Consider the following 25844-nt stretch of genomic DNA (forward strand, 5'->3'; position numbering starts at 1 on the left):
TTTATTAAGCTATAAATAAATAAACTRCAAATTTAAGCTTAAAAATAAATTTGTAGAGAGACAGTATACAGAGAATTTATGTGGGTTCTTGTCATGCTTCTATAATTTATATMATGAAATAGCTATCTTTGTGGTTGCATTCCTTTAGTTTTCAATAATATTATAAAGAAAATTGTTTGATTATTAGGAGGTTTATATATATGGAGACCCTGAGTACTGTAAATAAGATTGTTAGAATAAAACAGAACATTTTAATAACAATCGAGTATGCAAGACTGCATAGGGTACATATTAGTTACCTTTGGCATACACACTGGCTAGATGATTTGTGGCCATTTATATAGCAAGGACTATTTATAAATTATATGTCAGTTTATTTATCACATTTCTGTCTGAGTTTGYGTTAATAATAGGCCATATCTGTTTCATCACAGATGAGCACTTTAGATGTGCAACATACTAAAATTAAAAATATAAATCTTAAAGTTTTTTTTAAAGTTGAAGATACCTGTCATCAAGATTGTAAAACAAAATATCTGGATGATTAAATTGGAAGTTAYTTAAATATTAAAATAAGTAAAATATTTCTAATAAAAAGTTAAGAAAAATACATTTCATTCACAATACTCAAAACTRTCAAGTTATAAATCTCTTCAATTTACGTACTAATACAGCTTCAGGTTTTTTTCTCATTCACTCTTTTCCTCCTGCTTATCTTTAAATATACATTATTTGTGGAAAGAGCTGCTTCTGGCTGCCAGGRCTACCATGTAGTCATTTTCTCAGAGCTTTTGCAGAACTTCCAATCATATTTATTTTTTTGATCATTCCCCAGAATAGTGGGGAATGCAGTCTAAATACATGTAAGGCCTTTAGGAAGTTCTGATCCAAGTGTGTGCAGGAAAACCTTGCTAACTGCAACAAAAACTGTTGATTTCAGCTGGAGGATATTTCAGGGCAATAGACCCCAACATTTCTGTGATGTTTTTTTCCATTGAAAATTAAATTATTTGCTCTGGTTTGTTCATTGTGTATTACATGTGCTTTTCTGTATTCAGAAAGAGGAAATGTCTATGCTGCTGGAGGAAACAGTGAAGGTCAGTTGGGATTAGGTGAYACAGAGGAAAGGACCACATTTCATTTAATTAGGTTTTTTACCAACCAGCACAAGATCAAGCAACTATCAGCTGGATCATACACCTCAGCAGCAGTAACTGGTAAGAGCAACTGCTGGTAAAATCTATTTATGTGTGTCCAGCCTGGTGTTCCAGAAAGACATTTATTCCAGCAGACTGTGTAYGTGGGTACATTTTTGATCCTCACTGTCTTCTTCCCTTGGTAACCACAGTCATGTTTGGACAGCCAATTGCCTGTTTTAACACAGTCTGGTAAGGGGTGTGTGTCTCATTAACTTCTTACAGTTTTTGTGAAAGTAGACCTTTTCCATGATCAATGGCCTACAGTGGGAGCTCAGTCTGGAYTATTTTAGTAGAAATCCTTACAAAGGAGGAACAGTATGAATACAATGAAAATGGAAAAGATCTGCAGTTTGATTTCCAGGGAAGGCAGCTRCAAAACATGAATCTTATGAAAATCAATTATCTCTAATTCCACTTCTTACTGCAACTCTTATTCTCTGTTGGTACAGGCTGCACATCTGGGCCTTTCCTGACTAATTCTGGGAGAGGCTGAGCCTCTCCCCTGTTTCTTAAGTGCCAAATTTATACCACATTATATAAAGTCTATAAAGAATGGGTGATTCTTCATTACCCTATAATGCAATTTCTTGAGTCTTGCTATAAAGCTGCTGTTTCTGTACATATTTAGGGTAAGTTATTGAGGCTTTAATTTTAGAACATGTGAGAGATGCTAGCCTGCTTGTTTAGTTTTTGATTTTTGTGCCATTTGCTGACATGCTCCTGAGATTTTTAGGATAATTTTGAATTATTTTAGCTCCTAACATCATCTCAGTAGCATTGTACATGGTACTTTTTTATTCACTATTCATTTCCCACCAATAAGAAATATGCAGAGGAGACCTTGTCTCTTCTAGAAGAATCTAGGGACTTTTCATRTTATTCCTTTTTTTTKKTKKTKKTTTTTTATTTTTTATTTTACTGTTGCCATTGGTCTTTGTTTCAATAGAAGCTGGTCTTAATAAATGTGGAACAGCTRTCATAGTAGTTTAAGGAAAACAAAATGAACCTGGGCAATATAACCACCTGTGAGGAGAGCTGAAAGATAAGGCATAAATAAGTGGGATGTCTACCAAAATCAGAACAGGGAATAAGTCTGGAAGAATGGGAAAGGGGTRGCTTGCACCTAGAAATGAGATGCCTTAAATTCACTGTAATATTTTCGTACTGATTTCTGGCAACTGAATCTCACACACTCAATCTTCCCCTTTCAGAAGGAATTTTTTTTTACATAGTACTTTTTCTGTTTGTATTTATGGTTAACATCAGTTGATGCATAAGTGTTCTGTGTCACTTTTGAAAAGCTTAAGGAATACYTTCTTATTTCTGACTCCTTTTGGCATTGTGCTATATTACAATTTTGTGTCCCTGAGATCATGACATTCAGTAGTATCATACTCAGAGTTTCTGAAATACTCTTCAATAAATAGATTAACTTTTAATTAGTGTTTTGTTTGGTTTTTTGGTTTTTTGGTTTTTTTTAATCTATTAACTATCCATGTCTTTATTTTAGAGGATGGGCAGCTCTTTGTGTGGGGTGATAATTCAGARGGTCAGATTGGCCTGGCTAATGAAGCCTCTGTCAGTGTTCCCTGTAAAGTGGATGTTGGAAAACCCATTTCCTCTGTATCCTGTGGATATTATCACTCTGCCTTGATAACAGGTAAGAGAATGGGAATAGGGATTAGTGGAGACAAGATAGTGGTTTTCAAATAGTTGTTTSAAATTTAATACACCATAGTTGTTAAAAACTGCTGTGTGACAGAAAGCCACATTGGAAGAAAAAACTGCARTTAATTTTCTGCATTTGCACATTATTGTGCAAAAGTATATTAGAAATAATGAAATATCACAGTTTGTTTTAATAAAGGTTATGACATATACTGTGGATTAATACTATGGTTCCAAAAATCCAACTTTTCTTGAGATTATTCTTTTTTTTTTTGGTGATCAAATAATAATTCTCATCTTTTCAAGAAATATAAATATCAAACTGAGTTGCTATGTTATGAGAAAAAAACAATCTATGTGTTAGAAGTGCAAGAAGGTTTGTTGTTCTGTGTTAAAAGTTTTGAAGTCAGTTGAACAGGCAGTAGATGGCATGAGGAGAAGCAATGCTGCAGTGAGCTGTTGTCTGATTTCCAAACCACAAACACACMACCCCATTGCTTTCCACCTCTCTCTTCCCAACTCTCCACTGGYTTCCAGAGTGAAGATTCCACTCATWTTTTAATAATGCCAGTATGGATGAATTGATGATACTATGTATGAGCAGCTATGAATTCCTCTCAGCCATATGGATTTACATTATTAAACTTTACTGTTTGGTCCCCTCAGAGTAATTAAAGATTTCAAAGGATCAATAGTTTTGACAGTAAAGCTTTTAGTGGGTACCCAGGAGCTATTCCATCAGCTACCTTTCCCAGATTACTTGATAAATGCTACTTTTCCACATACAATATCTATATTGCTCCAAGAACATGCTGTTAACAGAATGAGAGCTTGCTACAGTGGACAAATATTAATAGGCTGTTATTCTGGTAGTGTGCAACTTTTATTACAGATGCTTTATTACAGCAAATGAATTAAGTGTCTGAGACTGATCAGGAGCTCAGCACCTGTTAGGAAAAACACAGCTTCCTGAACTCAGAATAAATGGGGGGGGAAAAGGATTCTTACTTCAAGGGTGTAGTAGGAATGTGTGTATCTCTGCCTTAATGCCAAGAGCTGAAGCTCCAGGAGTGGAGTGGGATRTCACAAAAACTCTCATTAGTAGAAGGGCTGAGGACAAGCATCTAAGAGTAAAGGGAGAACAGTGTGTGCTGAGTGCCCTAAGGAAGTGGAAATTTTTAATGCAAGGGGTTAAGAAAAAAAGGCTTAGGGTTGCAGCTGGTTAAGAAAAATGGAGCACTAATGGAAATACTAATGGAAAGATGTATTGGTTATCACCTGTGAAAATGAGGAATTGTTGAACCTGTTCCTATTGAACAGGCTGAATATGAGATGGAAAATCTTAATTTTCAGCCTTAATATCTGCAAGTCCTGCACAAATTGGGTTCAGTCATTGAAGCTACTGATACACACATGGAACTTCTTGTGGTGAAAGMATAAATCTTTTTATTACCTTCCTTTGGGTCCTGGCTGATAGGTTTATTTGACTGATACTTCAGCAACCATAAAAATTTAGTATTGGTCATCCAAGTACTTTTGCTGAATTTATCTTCTGTTACACTACTGTCCATGTGTATGCAGACAGTGTTTAAAAACAAACTTTATGCTTTTATTCTGAGTGTACCRCAGTCACAGGATGTGTTACTTATCAGTTATTAGAATACTATAGAAYTACTACATTTTGATTTGTAGACATCAAATAGTACCCTATATTTAATAATGTAACATGGTTTCAGTATCTCAGACTTGGTAGATGCTGTCAGGCTGTGCTGATGAGTGTGGCACCATATGGCTCCCTTTCTTAATATGTTTGTGTTTGACATAAAGTGTGCACTGGCTGAGCAAACTGTTGGGATCACAGGCATATCTGGGTTAAAACGAAAAGGTGGCTAATGAGGGTGCTAGAAAACGTAGTGTGGACACAGAGTGCCCTCTCCAGGGCAGGATGTTCATTAATAAGAGACTATTGAATAAAAAAGTGGTGAAGTATGGATTCCAGCTGGTTTTTTTTTTCTTTTTTTAACTGAAGTTCTCTTTTTTTGATATAGCTGGGTTTTAAAAGATTTTTTTAGTAGGCTTTATCTTTAAGGTGTTTAACTGCYCTAAAGCCAAGAGCAATGTCTCTTATCTCTAGTTTCAAAAAGATGATGCTATCTTTCTTACATCTGCTTTCCAGAWGGCCTTCTTTGCAGACAATAATTTAGCTGCTGAACATGTCACTCACCTGTATTCTACCATGTCCACGTGGACCCCACTGATGCCAAAGTAGTTGTAGAATAAAAACAGAATAAATCCTGAATATTTTTAATTAAAAAAAACTCTTCTGAAATTTAGACTAGGCACATGCACAGGCAATGGCTAACTCAATTCCATATGCAAATTAGGGGCTAGTCTGATTACTCAGTTCGTATTTGAAAGATGGKTGTTTGCTCCCTTTCCCTTTTGCTGGCTTTCTTCAAAGAGTTCCACCAAGAACAAGTCATTAGTCTTTAGCTTCCAGCTCTCTTGAGCATTTTTTCACAGTGTCCTTCCTTTCCTTACATTTTGCAGGCTTGGGACATTGGGTCCCAGTATTAGGGCTATGTCTCAAGCAAAGCAACAGAAAAACAAACTGTGGAAGGCTATAAGAACAATTTTGAGCCCTTATACAGATCTTTACTTGACTTTCCTGTGACCACACACTCAGGAGGGGGCAATTTTTCAGGAAGCATTAAGCTTGGCAAGCTCATTTGCCCACTGGAGGAGGTGGAGAGTGGGAAAAGCTGATGTATCTCACCACTGCTCTGGGTTCTACAACAGAATTAGATTTGTGGAGCCAGAAAGAAATTGCATATATTAGACCACTTTTAGTGTTTCCCTTTGTCGTGGGTTTAAAACCTGATTTTTCCCAATTTCCCGGCCAACGCACCAGAAAAGTGTCGTGGTTTAGACTGTGCTAAAGCCAAAAGCACTGCACCCAGGACGTTATCTCCCTTCCCCCCACCGGAGAGGGAGAAGGGAGAACAGAAAGCCCAATTAACAAGAAAATTTATGGCTTTCAGATAACATAACGTAATTGAGAGAAAGATACGTATGTGTTCCAAAGAATAGTCAGACAGGCTGADTAACTTAAGTTGCAAAATAGATTTATTACTACAAACTACTAAGAATACTACGGCACYGGGGAGAAAAAAACGGAGAGAGAGGGAGAAGCTTACAAGGAGAAGAAAAATAAAAACCGGACATTTTAAGACACCTGTTATCCTTTCCGGGGATCCGTCTYTTTCCCAGATCCTCCCTCTCCCTCGCCATGTTTTTCCGCACACACGGGACAGGAATGAAAGTCTAACACAGATCAAACCACTCATTACGGTTGTCGTCCAGCACCATAGGAGAAGTGTTCYTACAGCTCCACGCTGTGGAAGTTTTATTTTCTAAGAAYAGTCAATGCATAACTGCTAATAGCAAGGGAGGATTCCTTTACCTCRTAGGAGAAAAGAAAGAATGTCCTTCAAGGCCAAACTGCATTGTTTCAGCAGCGTGAGACCAACTATCACAAACCTCCTGGCAGAGCACAGCTTCTTCTAAGCATCCACTTACTTCAGATGTCGTGAGGGGGGGGCCAAGCCTCTTTCCCCTTTTTTGGCTGTTTAGTCCAGTCCTCAAAGGCCAGGTTTTTTTTCCTCAGAGCAAGGTCGCTCTCTTTTTTCCTATTCAGGTCTCTCTCAATGATGAAATAGTCCTTTTCGAGAACAACTTATCTTCTCCATGCTCGAGAACCACAGCAAAAAGCACAGCAAGCCAATCCCATCTTCTCCTTATTGATCTTTGGTCTYCATTTTTTTTCTTCTTACATCTCCTCACCCTCCTGCTCTGTTTTTCCCCAGTGCTTGAAACTAAAACTACATAYTAACAACCTAAAGCTACAAAATGGCGGCCACCCCTACCTTTTTTTTGAATTCTTCTTAAATACTAACTAATACGTCATCACAGAGGTGTAACCAACCTGTKCAATTGGCCCAGGCCTGATGGTCAGCCTGTCCATCACCCTCAGAGCCATGATGGATTGGCTCTAAAACACAGGGGGCAGGACTCCTTTTGCTGGAGAGAAGAAGRAKACAGTTTCTAGAACTTCTCACAGGAGCCATCTTTGTGGTTTCTTGATCCCATCCCCCCACCACCAAAAAATCGGACCAAGTAAAACCATGACACCCCTGCCTGAATTGTAACTGTAATCAAGGTCAAGATAGATTCTTATTGAGAAGGTATCTTTTCATAGAGAGCTTTGCAGGTTCCTTGAATTCCTTTTTTAAATGTATTTTGTCATTATTTTTAAGGACTGGTTTTAAGCATCATTCATCCCACAAACACTTCCATGCTCTAAATTTCAGTGTTTGAAACAGCTTTAACCAATTTGTCTTGAATAAATATTTTTCTTTTTCTCCTTYATTTATTCAAGGAATCATACAGTTATCCAATTATTTTGTCCACTCATTTTTGTCCCTCATTTGCCACCAGCCAGGTCTCTTATCTAATCTCAGATGCACATTTTCCTTTGAGGGAAATTTTCCATTCACTTGTCCATTTCCTTGACATGCTTGTGTGATTTAGTTTAGTGATATAGAAAATGTGCCACATTAGGGAAAGTTCAACATGTGAGAGTGTGACTCATTTGAGAGGAGAAAATTAAATAACCAGGTTCTGTTGTGAACAGAATGTCCTTAAAATGCAGGTGTACTGCACACAGTACATCAYGTCCTCAGCATGCAGATGAACTGCACACATCCTGCTCTCAAAATTTATCTGGCTTTGACTGGGTTCTTTTTATGCTTCACTGCTATTTTTCATAGTTTTTAGACCACTATTTGCCTTAAAGGGATGTGTAATGTATTCAAAAATTGCTTTGGTAAATGGTTTTATCTTTGTTAGCTGGATTATTAAGTTGAAAAAATGTAATAAACTTGATTAGTTTGGGAAGCTTGGCCATTTGAATCTCTAATCCTATTAATTAGATAGTGATTGGATTAATTTTTCAGTGCAATAGTGTTTAAAAAGAACTGCTGGTCTCTTCAAAGAGAGCTGTGTAAGTAGTTATCTCCCTAGTGCTTTTGGGGGTTTTCAACTTTTTTGTGAAAATATATGGCTGATCTAATAGTATTGAAATAATACTTACCTTCCAAAAAATACAGGGTTCTTTTCCTTGGTTTTTGTACTTCTTTTCACTGAAAAGGCCTAATAAAATCTCTTTTTGTCAGCAGAATGTTTTTGTTACAGAAAACCTCACATTGCAGTTGGTTTTTCTCTTTTAAATTGGGCTACTGTTTTATAACAGAAAATTGATGCTGCTACAATTATCTATAAAGTATTATCCTGTTCAGAGTATTTCTGCACATAGATGTAAGAAAAAAATCAGAATTAAAACAGGAAATGAAACAGAACAGCAAAGCCTAAATGGGGTCCATAGGTTGGAAATTAAATTAAATATACTTTTTGCAGCTGATGTAATTCCCTGGTTCTTAAAAAACACAGATTGAAAGGACTGCAAAAAAAAAAAAAACTATTTGAAAACGAGTGTAGAAGAATTTAAAAAAGCTTTGAGAAGACAAGGCTGAGAGGAAACCTCATCCCTGTCAGTGTCTGTAGGGAGGGATCAGAGCATGGACCAGGCTCTGTTCCGTAGTGCCCAGCAGTGGGACAAGGGGAACAGGCAGAAACTGATGCCCAGAAAGTTCACCTGAACATAAGGAAGACATTCACTGTGCAATGACTGAGCACTGGGACAGGTTRTCCAAAGAGAGTGTGGAGTCTTCCTTTGTGGAAATATTCCAGACATTTCTGGACACAATCCTGTACCATGTGCTCAGAGATGATCTAGGTTGAGCAGGTTGATTTTCTATCAGAATTCCATGSAAAATTATTTTCTGTTTCAATAAGTTGAGATTCTTGCAAGCAACTTCAGTTGACTTAAATACTGATTCAAGAGGGTATTACCACCTCTCAGAAGCAGGATGTATATGGTTTTGTTTTTCCCTTGGCTACATTCCTCACAGGCTATATGTAGTGATTCTGAACTKGAAGGGGGCTAAATCTAGCACCCTCATGTCCCATCAAAACAGAATGTTTTTCACAGCTTGGGCATTATACAAATATATTCAGCTATCCTGTAGTGTTCACATACTTTTCTGCTTTATGCAACAGTCTTGACAATGCGTCCTTGCTCCTGAGTGCATGCTGGAAACCATTCTCTGTTCTGTATTTTCACAGCAGATGGTGAGCTCTATACTTTTGGAGAAGCAGCAAATGGAAAATTGGGATTATTGCCTGAACAGCTGAAGAACAACAGAGTCCCACAGCCTGTACTGGGAATTGTGGAGAAGGTTAATAAGGTTGCTTGTGGTGGAGAACACACAGTGGTGCTGACAGGTATGCAATTTGATYGGCTTTTCTTACAGCCCTATAATTTAAACTCAGTGTAAAGCATTTACATCCYACTGAAGTGCTGGATGCTGTAGTGATCCTCACTGGGGGACCACTGTACTTCAAGGAGGTAGAAATGCATGTGTGACCCAGCTGAGGCAGACCTGTGCCCGTGTCCCTTGGCCACAGGATCACCTTGGCCAGGGGATTGTAACAGAGGGGCTTCCAKGCAGCTCCTGGCTACACCACTTGCACATCATTGCCTTTATCTGAAACTTCAGCAGCAAGTTCCCATGTGAATGTCCCTCTTATTCAATATAAAATGCTGAATTTATCAGTATAAATGATGTACAGAGTTGTTTTTTGTAAGAAAATCATTTAAGAGCTCAAGTTGAGGTAACCTTCCAAACTGGGGTAACCTTCTGTGGATGGGACTTACAGAGCATGATGTGGCTGATGAAGTCCTCTTCAATTCCACACAGTTTGGGATTTCCAACATCTGAAGGGACAGAAGGTTATCGACACCATCTTTTTTCTTTCTAGTCTTAGCTCAAATAAATAGCATTTTAACAGAACTTTACCTAGGCTGAGTGCCTTTCTTCCTGGAATTGTAATAARGCAGAACCACTTAATGCAACACAGACGATTGATATTTCTTTCCTCTAAGGAGCTTGAGATTGTTATTGCAGTAAGGAGGGGGAAATTCTAGAGGAAAGCTTCCATTCTGTAGTAAATTTAAAAGATGTCAAATATTTAGGAAGGTACGTAGGAAGTCACTTTTCAAGTAGCTTCACTATCTACTGGATGCCTAAATTGATTAAAGCTCTCTTATTGTGATACAGAATTTGCTTGTGCCTTTGAGCAGAATCTTTAGCATAAATATGAAACTAGTGAAAATAGTGCAGACACATATATTTGATATATTGTACAAGTAATGAAAATCAGCAATACACAACTGTTACATGTCAGTTCACAGGGCCACAWGTATAGTACTTGGAAAATGGTGTGTATTATTGAACTCAAAATAGTTCTCTGCCAGTGGTGACTTAGCTTTTCCAAGACATATGTGCAAAACACTGCCAGCCATTTCTTTCCACAAGTTCTATYCTGACCTATAGTGATGCAGAAGCGGGAAAGGTAAGTTTGACTTCACCCTCACATGGTTCAAAAAATATCAGCTTTAGCTTGTAATTTATATAATATCTGTAAAACTGTGTAGCCTGTAGTATCTCCCTACCAAAATGCAAAAGCTATAAGAACAAGTTGGATGCAAACGTWTCAGTCCTTAAATCTGTATTCTGAAGATTTTATACAGTTGTCTCTTGTCAATCATGTGATGTGCCTTCAAGGTTATGTAGCCAAACTTTCTAAAAKATAAACTGAAAATGTAACTGAGGGAAATTGTAAGTAATGTGATGCGGTGGTGTACTGCAAACCATTGGAAAGAGTAAAGGTGGAAGTGAAACGCCGAGAAGGATTATGTGTGAATGATTCCAGTTGCAAGATTCTGGGTAGGTTAAAATTCCTTTGGGAAAACTATGAAGAGGAAATAGCAGTAGCCAATCTAGGAAATAATGCAACAATTTGTCTACATTTCAATGCCTTTGTCTCCCTTTTTCCACCAAAATACAGTCTTACCCTGGCAATATTCTACGTCATAAAGTARATTTCCTAATGTGAAATCAGATTATCATTATTAGGGAAAAACCTGCCATAAATTTGGGACCAAGAAATGTGTAAATCATAGCATTATTTTATGGATWATAAAGTGAAGTTTTGTTGAAAGARTTTGWTWWYMWTWWTTWWTWWTTTTTKWAACATAAATCTGAATTMAAMCAATAGATATTTAATTTTAATGGCATTTCATGTGATAAAAAAAAACATTAAAACTAATTGACTGTTATAGAGATTTAGAAGAAAGATCCAGACCTTGATTCCATCATCATTTTAGTGATACCTGTACAAGAGCTAGAACAGAGGCAAATATAAATGCCACAGAAAAAAAAATGCAGAGAAGACAATACCCTAATAAGTATGTATGTATGTAAGAGTGACTTGCTTATAGAAATAGATTTTGTAGGAGAAGATAAAAAAGAAATTCAGTGCTGGCTGAGGTGGCAGCTGATGATCAAAGTGTTGATTGCYAGATGATCTAGTTGAGTCATAAAAAGAGGAAAACCTCAACAAAATAYATTTCCTAAAGATGAATAGTTTTGATAAGACTGAAAAGTCAAATAGATGCTTTTTCTTAATGTGATTCAGCTGTTATTAGAAAGGTTACAGTTATGAACTTGTGACTAAGACACTTGGAATGAAAGAGTAGAGGATAGTGGAAATAATATSTTAAATGAAAGATAATTAGAAGTTCTGACATAGAGAAAATGTTCTGACTCAAAGCAAAATTTATGAAAAAAAAGTGAAAAGAGATAGATACAGATACTAATAATTTTAAGTGGGTGTGACATATATACATTATTGGCTTTGAATCAGAAATTTCACTTGAAATCAGTCCTGAATTGCATCTTGAGGTAAAGTGGTGTGACCAGAAATTGAGAATTCTGATGATATATCTCAAAAGAGGARCTGAAACATTTACACCTCTTTTAASTTCATTTTCATAAATCAAGAAAGCCATACAAATTTGAAGAAATTCTAAATTTCATGTGTCATCTTCCATGAAAATGGGTGCTGCTTGCCCTTAGTAGCACAATAYATATTGATGTGGTTTTCATCCTTTCAGGGTCTTTGCAGTTTTTAAGGATGTGACATTTCAGTCCCAAGAAACAAGAATTGAGTATATGACTATTGAATATTCCYCTGCTTCATCTATCTCATTTAACATAGCAGTAGCACAGGAGAAAATGTCATATGGAGAAACTGTTGCACATCTTGGCTAATTTCTTGACATCATTTCTACTTAGGGTTTATCAAATTAGAAGAAAGTATAATTTGGTTATCTTACAGAGTACAAGGCAAGTTTCTTCCTGACTCTCATGTATAATTAGTCTATTCCAAAGCACTTCATTTGATTTCTTTTTTATGATTGTTATCTATTCTACTGGCAATTATGTATGGTAAGAACCACTGTTGTCTGRGTTATTAAATCAAGGTACTGTTTGGAATCTGTCCAACAAGTATCAGAGTAAAAGGTAGAAAGTACATATTAAAATAACTTTGGGGGTTTTTTTGCTCTGAAATTCCAAAAAGGGGAAACTCAATTATTTTTCCAGGAGAGTAGTAATTAGATTGTTGAAAGCAATGATTTAGAAAAAAAMCCCATGTTTTTAAAGACTGGTTTTAGAAATGCTGATGATACTGGAAACCATCTTCTTTACAAGCTCTATTGTTATCTCTCCCTTTAATATTTGCTGTTGTTCTAGACAATAAACAGAATTGCATTTAAAAATTCGATCATGTGGAGGGTTGACAGCACACAGCTATTCATTTCATGGCACTCAGTCAGCCAGTCCAAGAAGATCCTATCCTCATTCCAGATTTGTTCTCTCAGAGACTGAAAAAAAACCCACCAAGTACCCCCAATGCGTGCAGATACTTCCTGCTGCAAATGAAAGCTGTTGGTGTCATCATTTTCAAATGAAATACAGGAGAGCAGAAATCACGATTTGTGTACTTTTGGCAATAAGGTGTTTTAAAAGGTAGAAGAATAGTAACTGTGAATCTAGAAACTGGAGAAGAAACTGATGATTTGGAGTGGCCTTAATATCTTCCTTTTTTTCAGATGATGACAGATCCTCTGGGAATAAATTTTTTCTATAGAAGGATATATGACTTCCTTTCATTCTCTGGAAGGAAGGAAAGCAAAGATAACTCTTCAAAGGAAAAAAGTGAAGCAGACCTTTGAGAATAGAATGTTTGACATAAGAACRTTAGGGTATTAGTATGTAAAACGTTGGATTTTTCATCCTCCGTCTCAAGGTCTTTTAAAAAGAAAAGAAAGCCAAGGCACCCATTTAAAAGAGGACAAAAAGAATGTAAAAGCTCTACCTTTTCCCGGCAGAACTCACAAATCAGACTGTATAGGATTATTTAGATAGTAACTCGGGTAAAAATGGGGCTAGAGGAACTCGGGTAAAAATCCAAGTAGAGAAATTCGGGTAAAAATGGGAGAAGAGTGAGTCGGGTAGAAATGGGAGTAGAGTAACTCGGGTAGAAATGGGAGTAGAGTAATTCGGGTAAAAACTGAGTAGAGTAACTCGGGTAAAATCTGAGTAGAGTTACTTTGGTAGAAAATCCAAGTAGAGTAACTCGGATAAAAATCCGAGTAACTCGGGTTAAAATTGGAGTAGAGTGACTCGGGTAAAAAAAAAAAAAAGAGTAGAGTTACTCGGGTAAAAATGGGAGTAGAGTAATTCGGATATAAATCCAAGTAGAGTAACTCGGGTAGAAATGGGAGTAGAGTAACTCGGGTAAAAATGGGAGCAGAATAACTCGGGTAAAAATCCAAGTAGAGTAACTCGGGTAAAAAAACCGGAGTAGAGTAACTCGGGTTGAAATGGGAGTAGAGTAACTAGGGTAAAAATCCGAGTAGAGTAATTCGGGTAAAAAAGCTGAGTAGAGTAACTTGGGTAGAAATCAGAGTAGAGTGACTCGGGTAGAAATGGGAGTAGAGTAACTTGGGTAAAAACCTGAATAGAGTAACTTGGGTAAAAATCTGAGTTAAAAAAAAAAACAAAAATGCAGAAGACATTGCATGTTTCATGCTAAGATTAAAGAAAAAAAACCTCAAAGTTCATGCAGAATGATTATGTCCATCAGATAAAGCCATGTTTCCAAAGAACTGTYAAAACAAATGCAGTAGTTCTAGACAGAATTTATGGAATCAGTCATCCTGAGAAGCCAGTTTACTAAAATGAAGATGAGTCTTTGTTTGCTTAGAGAAAGCTCTTGTCTTTCAGGTGCAGTTTCTTGATTCCTATGCAGAAAGTSTAAATATCAGAGGAAAATTCTTCTTGTTTTACTTTTTAAATCTCCTGAGAAATTATTGCTTTCTTGCACTAAAATTTCCAGCAGAGGGAGCTTTACTATTACATTTAGTTAGAAATCAGGTTTACTCAATATTTTTTATCTAGAATTAAAAAAAAATGAGAGAGAGAGAGAGAGAGACTGTTGGGTTTTTTTTTTAATAGTATGAGYTCATGATATCTTAGTATGGAAAAATTTAAAAGGTACAGAAACGGCAAGATCTTTTCTAGAAAGAACATTTCCATATGTAGTGTTACACAATTTCGTCATGGTTCCTTTGAAATGGGAAAGTTCTTTTTATCTTATATGGAGTATATTTTATCCTTCACAATCTTTCCCATTTTTTCATAATAATTTTTCAAGAACTTTAAGTAGAATTTCTCACACTTTTCCTTTGTTSCCTACATACAAAAGAAAAAAGGCCAGGGAATCAAATTCTAGGAAGACTTTTTTTTTTTTTTCCCAAAAAACTTCTCTGTTCAAGCATGACCTCATCAAGATTTCCAAACTTTACAATCTTCCCTCGTTGTGATGGAGTGCCAGGGACGGACACACCAAGAATCTTTATTGCTGTGGAGAAGCTCTTATTCTTTTTCCTGGCACACACAGTCCATTAAACAGACAAAATATAAATGTGGAAAGATGATTATTCTGTCACAAGATAATACAATTATAGCGTTCTCTGTATTTATTGCAGGGTTGATTTGGTAGCTGAGCAGAATACTGAAACTTACCCTGTTACTGTTCCAGTCTCTTCTTACATACAAATTAGGACTGGTTTAAAGAGGTTTTGTCTGTTAAATTTAGGATCATACAATGTGCATGGTGGTAATGAGAAACTACAATGAGGCTTTTGTGAAAATATATATATATATATATATACACGCAAACATTGTGGTGTTGAATTGATTGTAGTCTGTGAATTCCCATTCATTTTTTGTTAACTGTGTACATATGATCAGTGGATTATTTTGCATTTATGTTAGAAAATATATGGTGTATTGAACCATTTAAAATTATTTTCTGTTTATACTTTAGTGCTTCAGTTTCTGAGGTTTTTTTTTAAATTTTGCTATCTATACTTTAGTGCTTCAATTACTTTTTAAAATTTTACTGTATGTTATTAATTGATAAATGTAATTAATTAGTTGGTAAGTTTTTAATTGATTAAACATTGCTTTTTATTATATTTATGTCAGTGGCCTTCCATTTGGCTAATAGAAAGTATAATATATAAATAAATATAATCTATTTATATTATATATGTATCAGCATAATTGTTGTTAACTTTGCCTGTATAATTTCAGAGACAGATGTTTATACTTTTGGACTTGGACAGTATGGGCAGCTGGGACATGGAACTTTTGTGTTTGAAAGTTCAGTACCCAAGTCTGTGAAACACYTGAAGAGGCATAAAATATGTAACATTGCATCTGGGGAAAACCACACTGCTGTGATAGCAGGTATGGGAGTGCAAARCTCTGGAACCACTTCTAGCAAYCCTCAATGATATTGTAAAAGCTTTYCTTGTAGGATGAGCAGTAGCAGACRTATCCATTACTGGGTCTAAAGGTGAAATGRGTCAGTGAGAAAGCTGGATTTGATAAGAATTTCTGACTCACAGCCATGCCATGCATAACTCGGAATCTCCAGGGGAATTATTACCTCCTAGTCATGCCTTGCTAACACATATTCCTGTTTAGAAGCCTTTGTTTTTCTTTACAGTTAAAATCTTATTATTTTGTTGCGGTGTTTTTTTTTTACAAATTGTCTAGACTAACATCTCAGACAGTACGTTGTCTGAAAACATGCATATTTTTTAATCATATTCATCTGTTGAASATCTAAAAATAATTGTTCAGGTTTTGATTTTGGAAGGGAAATATTCCTTTCTTTCATAGCCCATTACTTTGTTTGTAATGGTTCTGTCCTGATTTTGTATGGAATTTTTGTTTTAACATCCTTTCTATTCCCACATGCAGAGAATGGTCTCATGTTTACTTTTGGAGATGGACGACATGGCAAGTTAGGATTTGGAGAAGAGASTTTTACAAATCTGTTTGATCCCACCCTGTGTTATAATTTCTTGAAGTTCACGGTCCTTTTGGTAAAACTTTTGTTCGTTTTTCTCAGACATCAAAATATTTATCTTTTAATGAAACACATTCTTAATGAGAGCTGAAATAATTATAGAATTTTTCTTTCTATAACAATTAATTAATGGATAACTGAAGGAAAATGGAAATTATACATGCTTAGCACCGTGTTCATTTAGTTTAGAATGTCTTTGACTTGGACTACACATACAGATTGCTTTTTAGGGTTTTACTCCTGTGATAAGGTGTTTTGGTCWATAGAGCTGTGGTAGCTTATAAATTTAATTATTTATTGCTCTTAGATGGTTGGAAGTATRGGGAAATTTGCATCTTTTCTATAAACACCAGAGTGTCATCCTTTCAATTTTGAAAATTTTTGTACAGAGGGATATTTTTTAAACCTTAAGAAAATTTGAAGTGTTGGGTTTTTTTAATCCAAACTGGACAAGAAAGGAGGAATAGTCTTTTCTTTTGAGAATTGTGTAAGGGAAGCTTTTTCATCTGCTTTTTGAGGTATAGAAGAAACAAATGTCACAGAATTATCAGCATAAAAAATGCTAATATGACTCAGGATTGAACAACATTTGGGACAAAAGTCTATTGATCACTTCTGTTTGTTTATTGGAATTAGAAGTGAAGGAAGTTTTATTGAAGCAGTGATTGTTWTAAACCTTTTAAAATGTGCAACCTCTGATCTTTATGTATTAATACTGTGTCTGTTGGAGGGTGTAGGATTTGCATTACATTTTGTAGATTTTGTGATAAAATGTTTAGGTTTGAGTCCCTGAAACTATCAGTATTGCCCTCATTTGACTTTTATAAAAATAATTAGCTAAAATCTCATGAAAGTCAATGGAAATATCTCTACCTTCAGTATAAAAATTTTGACAGACCTGTTTTTTGTTCTGTTCAATACAAATATATTTTATTTACGAAGAAGTGAACCTAGATCAGTAGTCATTTATTAACATAATTAAGTAATTTTATCTTGTTAGTGCAATTAGGAACTAAATTTGAAGCCATTTGATATATACTTACTATTTTTTTTCTCATAATTTAAGCCCCTAGAGATGGTTGTAAGCAAATAACATCCTTGATACTTGCAAATGAAGTAATCAGATCTTTTTTTGATCCATAGGTTGCTTGTGGTGGTTGTCACATGCTGGTTTTTGCTGCTCCAAGACCTAAAGGATCTGAAGTAATCTTGGAAGATTTATTTGAGCCTCGTTGGACTGCTACTATCCCTAAAACAAGTGGGGACTTTGTAYTAGCAAACACTTTGCAATTATCAGCAGCACGAATACGACGTCGAGAGAGGGTAAGTTCAGAGCTGGTTAGAACTGCCATACTTCTCTTYTAAAGCTACAATCACAGTGTTTACCAAGCAGATACATATATCTTMTTAAAGTAAGTGTTTAATTTTAATGTATGAAAAATGTATTTTTACCTTACTCCCAAAAACTGAGGCTGGGGGGAAAAAATAGGGATTGGTCAGATGTTTCTTATTTATTTCTGTGAAAGAGATTCAAATTGAGTTTGCAATTTTTTTGTTCTAAAATGCAAAACCTGTTCCTTTGCATTTTGTGAACTGTGTTAGAAATACTTTTTAAAAAATAGTAACGGCCTGACTCTTTTGCTGTTCCCTCTGAATATATTAAACAACTTCATAGTTTATAAAATATMAAAGGAGAACATAGATGTAGCTACKTAAAATATTACTTTCTGCTCTTTTATTTCCACTACACATTTGATGTGATTGCCTTTAAAAGCACAATGAGTTGGTTCATTGTCTGAAACTGACTCTACCAAAACCTGAATTCATTCTGTAAAAACTTATTGATGTTGCTGATTAAATACCTTGATGTTATTTGAGAGACWAGTTTTTAATTTAATATATTTTWAAAAAGTTATTTTTCTTTATATTTTAGGATTGCTTGAAATCATTGTATAGAAATKATCTTAAAACTACCACTGTGTACCTGCCCACTTTTAAAGACTGTAGTTAATTAAATTTTAAAGGTATTTGTTTCTGCTTATTAAGCTACAACCTTGTATCATCAGCTAAAATTAAATGCCACTTCTACATATGAGAGGTTGCTTACATTTTGTATTTCTACCCTTTCTCTCAATTTATTGTTTTTAATCCTCYAAAGGAAAGGTCACCAGAACAGTTTGTTCGAATGGCACAAACTCTGCCTCCAGTGGGGAAAAGCTTCTTAAAATCTTCCTTGCCTGTGATGAGCAGCACCAGCCCATTCTGCTTTTCTTCAACAAGTCTTCCTAAATCTGCATCTGTGAAGGATAGAGACCATGAAAAAGGTGAAGTGTCCCCACTTTTTGTGGCTGTTTTCTGATAAGAATCGTTTGACTCTCATAATTCATAAACAAATGCTCTGTTTGAGCATGAAAGAAGGTTTAGGTTCACTCTTACATTAGGAGGGTCTGGCAGCATACAGACCTGAAAGCTGAGAAATACAGACAAAAAATTGCCTCACACTTACTCATGTTGGCAAAACAAATTGAAAGGTTTAGAGGAGGCTTGAATGAAAGAAAAAAAACTTCTAAATTCAGTTCCATGTCAGTAAAATAGAAATAATCTCTATTTTATAAGACTGAGGTGTTCTGTTTGCTACATAGTGCTTGTTCCTATGACGTTTGTTTATTTCCCCTTATTTTACCTTGTAGAAAATAATCATCAAAAAGATAAACCTGATGAAGTCCCTACAGAACAAGATTCAGATAATGAAAATATTGACAGAAACCTTGGAGATACAACTGACATCCTAAATWTGGTAATGTATTCCAATAATGAATCTGTAATTCAGTGATTTTTATCCAGGGGAAGATGGAAGAAGCTAAATTGTGTTTCRGGTTCTAATACAGAATTCCTGACTGGCCCAAAACGTTGTTTGTGACACCAAGAAGTACTGACACATTGTTAAATGGGCATGCTAAAATTCATTTTAATTTTACTATTAATTAATTAATAGGAATTAATTAATTTCCTATTAATTAATATTGTGATAGGAGATTGAAGCTGTCCAAGTAGTGCAGTGTCTCCTCCCCTTTAGCTCTGGAAATCAGGAAGAAAAGGAAAACGATGCTGGATACCACATGGTGATCTCTGTCTCTGACTTTGATTTTCTTGAAGATTTCCAAGACAGAATTGCAGGAAATGRAGCAGAAGATCATCTTTTCCTGTTTTGAGAAGTTTTTTTTAGTACAAGTGGACYATATTAAAGAGAAGACCAAAATCCAGACATTTTGATTATTTGATGATTCCCCAGCTTGTTCCTACATATTTCTTTCATTTACAATCCATGTTCACCTTATTGCTTGTACACCTTTCCAAACATTAATAATCATACAGGTTTGTCTCACCCTGATAGTGCAATAGTATTAAAATGTTCATAAAATARCTCTGTTTAGTAGAACTGGGCTTTGATGCTGCTCTCCCTATTAACTATATTTATTTTTTAATAGAGGTCTTATATTTTGCAGACACATGCAATGAAGTTGAATCCYGGTGACTGGTCCTTAAAATTATCACCACTCCAAAAACAGAAGGTACTGTAACTGATTATATATTGGTATACTTATACTGATGTTTGAAAAWGCTGCTATTTTTGTATTATATTTCATTATTTTGCTTTGAATTTTAAAAAAGCCAGGCAAATTTTATAGACCTCCTCTTGCTAATGTTCTGATTATCCATGACCTAAAATTCTAAGAAGCTGACTGAAGTGAAASAGAATTTGGGCAGGCATGTAGAACACCACATATCCAGTGTAGTTTGAGATTAGTGTAGAAGATTTCACCAGTTTAAGGAGCAAGAGGCWATCATATACACATTGTAACATCATGTGATAACATACCTTTCTACTAACTTGCTGATAAGAAAATATTTGGGGATGCAGTGTAAAGACATTTACCGTGGAGCATATTTAAAAGCAATAATACTGGTTTTAATTATGAAATTAAAATACTCCGTATTACCTTCCTATTTCACTCCTAAAGCATTCCCAGCTTTTCAGCATTTTGCTATATTTCACTGAAATTTTCTTTTAGATTTTAAAAGTTGTTCTGCAGAATTTGTGAAATAAGTGTAAAATTTAAAGCAGAAACACAGAAGATTTTCAAACTTCTTAGAAAGGGCATAACAGTGAGTGCATAAGAAGATTTCCAAATGAGGAAGGTGTAAGAGAATGTACTAATTTCCTTCTGCTTGCACATCCTCATGCAGTGCACCTGCCCTGGTTTATGGGATGTCATACTGGCTGCACAATTCTTACTGCATTCTCTTGGATAGTGAGGAAAGTGTAGCACTACACTGATCATTAACAGAACACTACCTTCTTCTGACATGTGCACCTGTAAATTCATTTCAYGTGAAATATTCTACTTTTTATGCTGTCTCCTAATCCCCTTCCACAAATTGCTTCTTTTCTTGTTCAGACGCTTTTGTAACCTTTTTCTTTCGCTGCCATTTGTCTTTAATGCTTTTTTTTTCTTTCTTTTTAATTTTCTGCTCCTCGTGTGGAATAGAAGAACAATAAAAATGTGAACCTGAAAAGAGATGGTAAGGGTGGGCTGAAAAACAGGGATTCTCATTTCACGAAGGAGGGCTCAAAACTAACATMTGGGTCTTTACAAAAGCAGTCCTCACTTTCAGAGTCACCTGGACAAGATTTAAGAAAGAGTAGTGCCTTTGTAGGGAAGCCTGAGGCCAAAAAAAGTACAAAGAAAGGCAAATCTGAACATAGACACACTGATAGTACTTTGAAAAGTGGTGTTCAAGAAATTAGGGACAAAAGCATATTATTGAAAAGGGAAAAAGAACATGTGGAAAATCCTGAATTTTTCAGAGAGGATGCAACTTATAATCTTCCCACTGAAAATCAAATTCTGACTGAAAAAATAAATTCTTCCAATAAAAAGCCAAAAGCTGTTAAATCGAAGCAAGCCCTTAAAATAGAGGTACTTCCTTCTGCTCCCAGGGATCAGCCCCAGACTGATTCTTTAATTGTGCAAAAACACAGTGCTGTTAAACAGCAAGGGAATCAAGAAACAACAGAAAGTCAAAGCAAAATAAAGGATGATGTTGAAAAATCTGACAAGTGTGAAAGAATATGTGTCACAGGAGAAGAAAGTAGTGCAGAACAGAGGGGGCTTAAAAAAAAGCATCAGTTTTTGAAACAAATATCTGTAACTTCATCATCTTCTTCAACTGAGGAAAGTACTAATGATCTCGAGAAATATATACTTAAGAAAGAGGTTTACTATGAACAAAGAGTTGTCCACAGGGCAAGTAGAACAGTTGAAAAAGTGACACATTTGGACTTAGAAAAAGACAGTGAGATTGAGGAGATGCAAGYTACAAACAATGAGAAAGAATGTGTAGAACAGACTGATTTAAAAAGCCTGAAGGAGGAAGAAACAAGCTCTGATGCTAAATCTGATGAAGACCGGCCATTAGAAATTAAGAATGAGGAGGAATCTSATSAGGAGCAGGAGAGTGAAGRCAGTGAAAWGGCTGAAGACAGGTCATTAGAAATAAAAAATGAGGAGGAATCKGATCAGGAGCAGGAGAGTGAAGGCAGTGAAMAGGGTGAAAGTGTRAAAGAAAAACTAGATGAAACAATTGACAGTGAAGGTAAACTAGGGGAGGAAGAAGAAGAAGAAGAGAGTGATGTTAAAAAAGATGGAGATGAAGTTTCGGTAGAAAAGGATGAAGAGGAAAAAGATAATGAGGAAGAAAATGAAAGAGAGAAATCACAGGCTGAAAGAGACAGTGAGAATGAGGATGCAGAGGAGRCTGAGGAGGCTGATCAGAAAGATGGCAAAGATGAAGGAGATGAGCAAGGCAGGTTAATGGAGGAAGAAGAAATGGAGAGTGAGGGAGAAAAGGAGGATATGGARGAGGAGCATGAGAAAGAGGAAGGCACTGAGAAAGCAAAGGAGGAACAGATTAAAAGTGAGGGAAGAGATGAGAGTGAGGAAGGAGGGGAAGATAGAGAGGGAGAGGAAGAAAAAGAGGTAGAGGCAGAAGAGGAAGGAGAAGATGAAAAGGAAGATGAAGAAGAAAACAAAGAAAGGGGGAATGAAAATGACAAAGAGGGAGAAGAGGAGGAGTTTAGAGAATCATTGGCAGAGAGGGAAGAAGAGGTATCTGAAGAAGAACAGGAAGAAGATGCAAAKATGAAAACTAAGGAAGTGCAGGAGGATGGAGTGGAAGAAGGAGAAGAGGGAGAGGATGAAGTGGAAGAGGAAAGAGAAGATGAGGAGAAAGAAGAAATAGAGGCAGAAGCAGAAGGGGARGRGGAGGAAGAAGATGAAAAGGAAGAAGAGGAGGGGGAAAATGAAGAGGAAGGGGAAGATGAAGAGGGAGAAGGAGTGGAAGAAGATGAGGGACTAGGGGAGGAAGAAGAGAGTGTTGGAGGAGATGAGGGAGAAGAGGGAGGGGAAGAAGAAGAGGAAGGTGAAGAGGAAGAAGGAGTGGAAGAAGAGGGAGATGAGGAAGAAGGAGGGGAAGAAGAAGAGGTAGAGGAGGGAGAAGAGGGAGGGCAGGAAGAAGAGGAAGGAGGAGAGGAAGAAGAAGGGAAAGAGGATGAGGAGGAAGAAGAAGAAGAGGAAGAGGAAGAGGGAGAAGAGGGAGAGGGGGAAGAAGAAGAGGAAGAGGGAGAAGAGGAAGAGGGGAAAGAAGAAAAAGAGGAAGAGGGTGAGGAAGAAGAAGAAGAAGAGGGAGAGGGGGGACAAGGAGAAGAGGAGGAAGGGAATGTAGTAGAAGAGGAAGAGGATGAGGGAGAAGAAGATGAAGGTGAGGAGGAAGAAGAAGAGGAAGAGGAAAAAGCAAAAGATAAGAGGAAAAATTATAGTAGTAAACCTCTACAAAAGAAGAACAAATCCAGGAAGCCAGAAAAGACAAAAGGTACTGCTTTACCAAACAGCTCTAAACAAAATGTGAAGCCCAAACATCATATAGCAAACGGTTTACATAATTCAGAACAATTTTGGAACAATGTGCTACCTCATTATTTAACACTAAAGTAGCATAGACTACTGGAGATGCATTTTAAGCCTATTCAGGAAACTTTGGAACTATGACAAATTCATTTTTATTACTTAAAAGAAACTTTTTATGGAGTCAAAGCACATTATTATGCATATAACTTAAGTGCCAATTTCTTAAAAATACTGGAGAAAATGTTTARATTTAGTAAGCTTTTATGAAAGAAATCATAATTTGTTGATACAATCATTTTCACAATCATGTTTATTGTGTATGACATCCAAAAAATACAAAAAAATAATTGCTGAGGAGGTAAACTGTGTTTGCCTCTTAATTAAAGTGTAATGTCATGCTGACAAAATGAATTGTACATTGTAACAGTGTAATGTTCTTTGCYTTTGAATCAGCAATACAACAATTTTAGTTGCAGGACAGTTTACTTGATAATGTGCCTTCCTTGAGAGGAATTTCAGTAAACCAGCAAATGTACCTATTTTTAAATTATAGTATCACTCTATAATTTATTTCCCCTGCTTTTATTCTGATCATACCTTGGTGAAATGTTCAAGTACTTAAATTAAAAAAAGGATTAAGTTGCCAAATTTATGTAGGTCAGTGGATGGGAGGTAAATGGAAATGCAGGCCTGGGTAAGTGATGGGATTTTCCAAAGGCCCTAAGGTTGACTTCTTATTTTRGTATCAGCACACAGTTCTGTGCAAAAAGATATACACAAGTCTCAGTATCTGGCCTAAATTACATTAGAGTTCAGGGATAATTTTTGAACATCACATTTGGTGATTAGATATAATTAAGAATTTGAAATATTCATCTGTAAAACATTTTTGTTTATCACATTTGTTTATAATATGCAATGCACAAAAGATTCTATGCCTGCCTAGAGAACATTACATCAACATCAGCTCTCTAACTCTAAGGCACTCAAAGAGAGGAATATATGTTGTTGCTGGGTGAAACAAATTTATGTTTTCAGGATCAGAGCCAAAACTTCTTCTCATTGGAGGAGATTTATGGGTTTCCCTCCTGAAAAATTCTATCTGTAATCTCCAGAAAGAGGTAAACCAAGAAGCCAGATGGAATTGTAAAGAAAGTGKCTAGAAAGTCTGAATTCTTTTTGGAAAAGACAAAGTTAATAATTTTGCAGTTTCCTTAAAATACAAAAGGAAATCTTGTAAATTATTTTTGTAAGATAATTCATCACTCTTTCAACTGTTAGGGACTCAACTAGTAACTGAAGAGATAGGGACTCATCATGCAGCATTTTTACTTGAATATTATGCTAATGGCTAGTCTGAGAAATTTTTGTAAAGAGATCTCAGTATTGACATTCTCTAGAAAATAGTTATGTAAACCCTACTTGAAMATGAGGACAGCAGAAGCAAGGAATCAAAATGAGTAAATGTCATTCAATAAAGATGTTTACATTGAGATTATGAAACTTTTTAATGTTGTTTTSTAAGATACTGGCATTAAATGATATTTAACACAATGTCTCCAGATTTTTTTTTCTAAATAGCCTGTAGTAGATTGGTAGTTTGCCAGTAAATTCTAGTCCAGGTCCATCCTTCCTGCCTTCCTCACACCCTCCATATCCTGCACTGAAGGTGAGATCATTTCTTATCATCCCTAACTACAGTAAAATGTTAGCCCAGTGACTGTATTTTGTCCTGGTAAAATTTGTTTCAATCTTTGGAATTCCCTGGAACACACTGTCTTGACATCAGCATGTGTCTTTGGAATACAGTAAGTATCCCCATTTTCTGTTAGAGAATATTTTATTCATTAAATGCCCTTCCCCAGAAATCAGCTCTCTCTAACAGTGGAGTCATCAGATATTTTGTCAAAGTGTTGTGTTATCACCTAACTGCTGTGAAAATACTTCCTTTTGAAARTAATTGGAGCTATTATGTGTTATCTTATCTTTCTTATGAAAGATTAGGACGTTATCATAATTTAACTTGGAGTAATAWTGAAAAGTATTTTTATAGGCCTAAAACTTGATTTCTTAGATATGATATCTACTTTGTGATTCTAGAATTCATCTTCGGAAGAAAACTGTGCTRTGAAAAAAGAAACAACCCTGTTATTTCTAATGAAAATATTTCCTAGAGAGAGAGAGAGAAAAAAAAAAAAAGTGAGAACATTTTAAAGCAAATGGTTTCCAATTCCACAAAGGAATGACCCTTCATTTACTGTTTGGTTGAAACATTTAACCTAAATTCTTAGGCAAACAGAGCCATTTGTTGCTTCTCTCTTAACATATGCTGATAKCATAAAGCTTTCCAAGAGAGTGAAGGAAGCCAGCTTATGGGCATCTCCTTTGTTTTGTCTGGATGAAAATTCATTGATTTGAGAACTGATTTATGCAGTTTTGTGGATCATTCCTGTGGTAGGGGAAAAGCAGAGCTTTAGTCCAGCACTTCCAAGGGTTTTCCACAGACTCGTTACATAAATTGTGCTCTGTGCCAATGTTT

The 25844-nt window shown here is 35.8% G+C and overlaps 1 protein-coding gene across 1 annotated transcript in view; it reads left to right on the forward strand.

The window, feature by feature from the left end:
• RPGR (retinitis pigmentosa GTPase regulator) overlaps positions 1-24921 on the forward strand; it is a 37039-nt gene extending 12118 nt beyond the window's left edge. The window contains exons 5-15 of the mRNA XM_057380343.1: positions 1059-1217; positions 2710-2859; positions 9111-9269; positions 15554-15709; positions 16229-16353; positions 17481-17660; positions 18496-18661; positions 19028-19134; positions 19844-19909; positions 20492-20539; positions 20888-24921. Coding sequence (XP_057236326.1) covers positions 1059-1217; positions 2710-2859; positions 9111-9269; positions 15554-15709; positions 16229-16353; positions 17481-17660; positions 18496-18661; positions 19028-19134; positions 19844-19909; positions 20492-20539; positions 20888-23392 — 3821 coding nt within the window. The 3' untranslated portion in view covers positions 23393-24921. The remainder of the gene's footprint in view (positions 1-1058; positions 1218-2709; positions 2860-9110; positions 9270-15553; positions 15710-16228; positions 16354-17480; positions 17661-18495; positions 18662-19027; positions 19135-19843; positions 19910-20491; positions 20540-20887) is intronic.
• Positions 24922-25844: the final 923 nt, after the last annotated feature.

This window comes from Malurus melanocephalus, unplaced genomic scaffold, assembly GCF_030028575.1.
Source record: "Malurus melanocephalus ecotype Western Australia unplaced genomic scaffold, MMel_1.1 scaffold_448, whole genome shotgun sequence".
Taxonomy (NCBI): Eukaryota; Metazoa; Chordata; class Aves; order Passeriformes; family Maluridae; genus Malurus; species Malurus melanocephalus.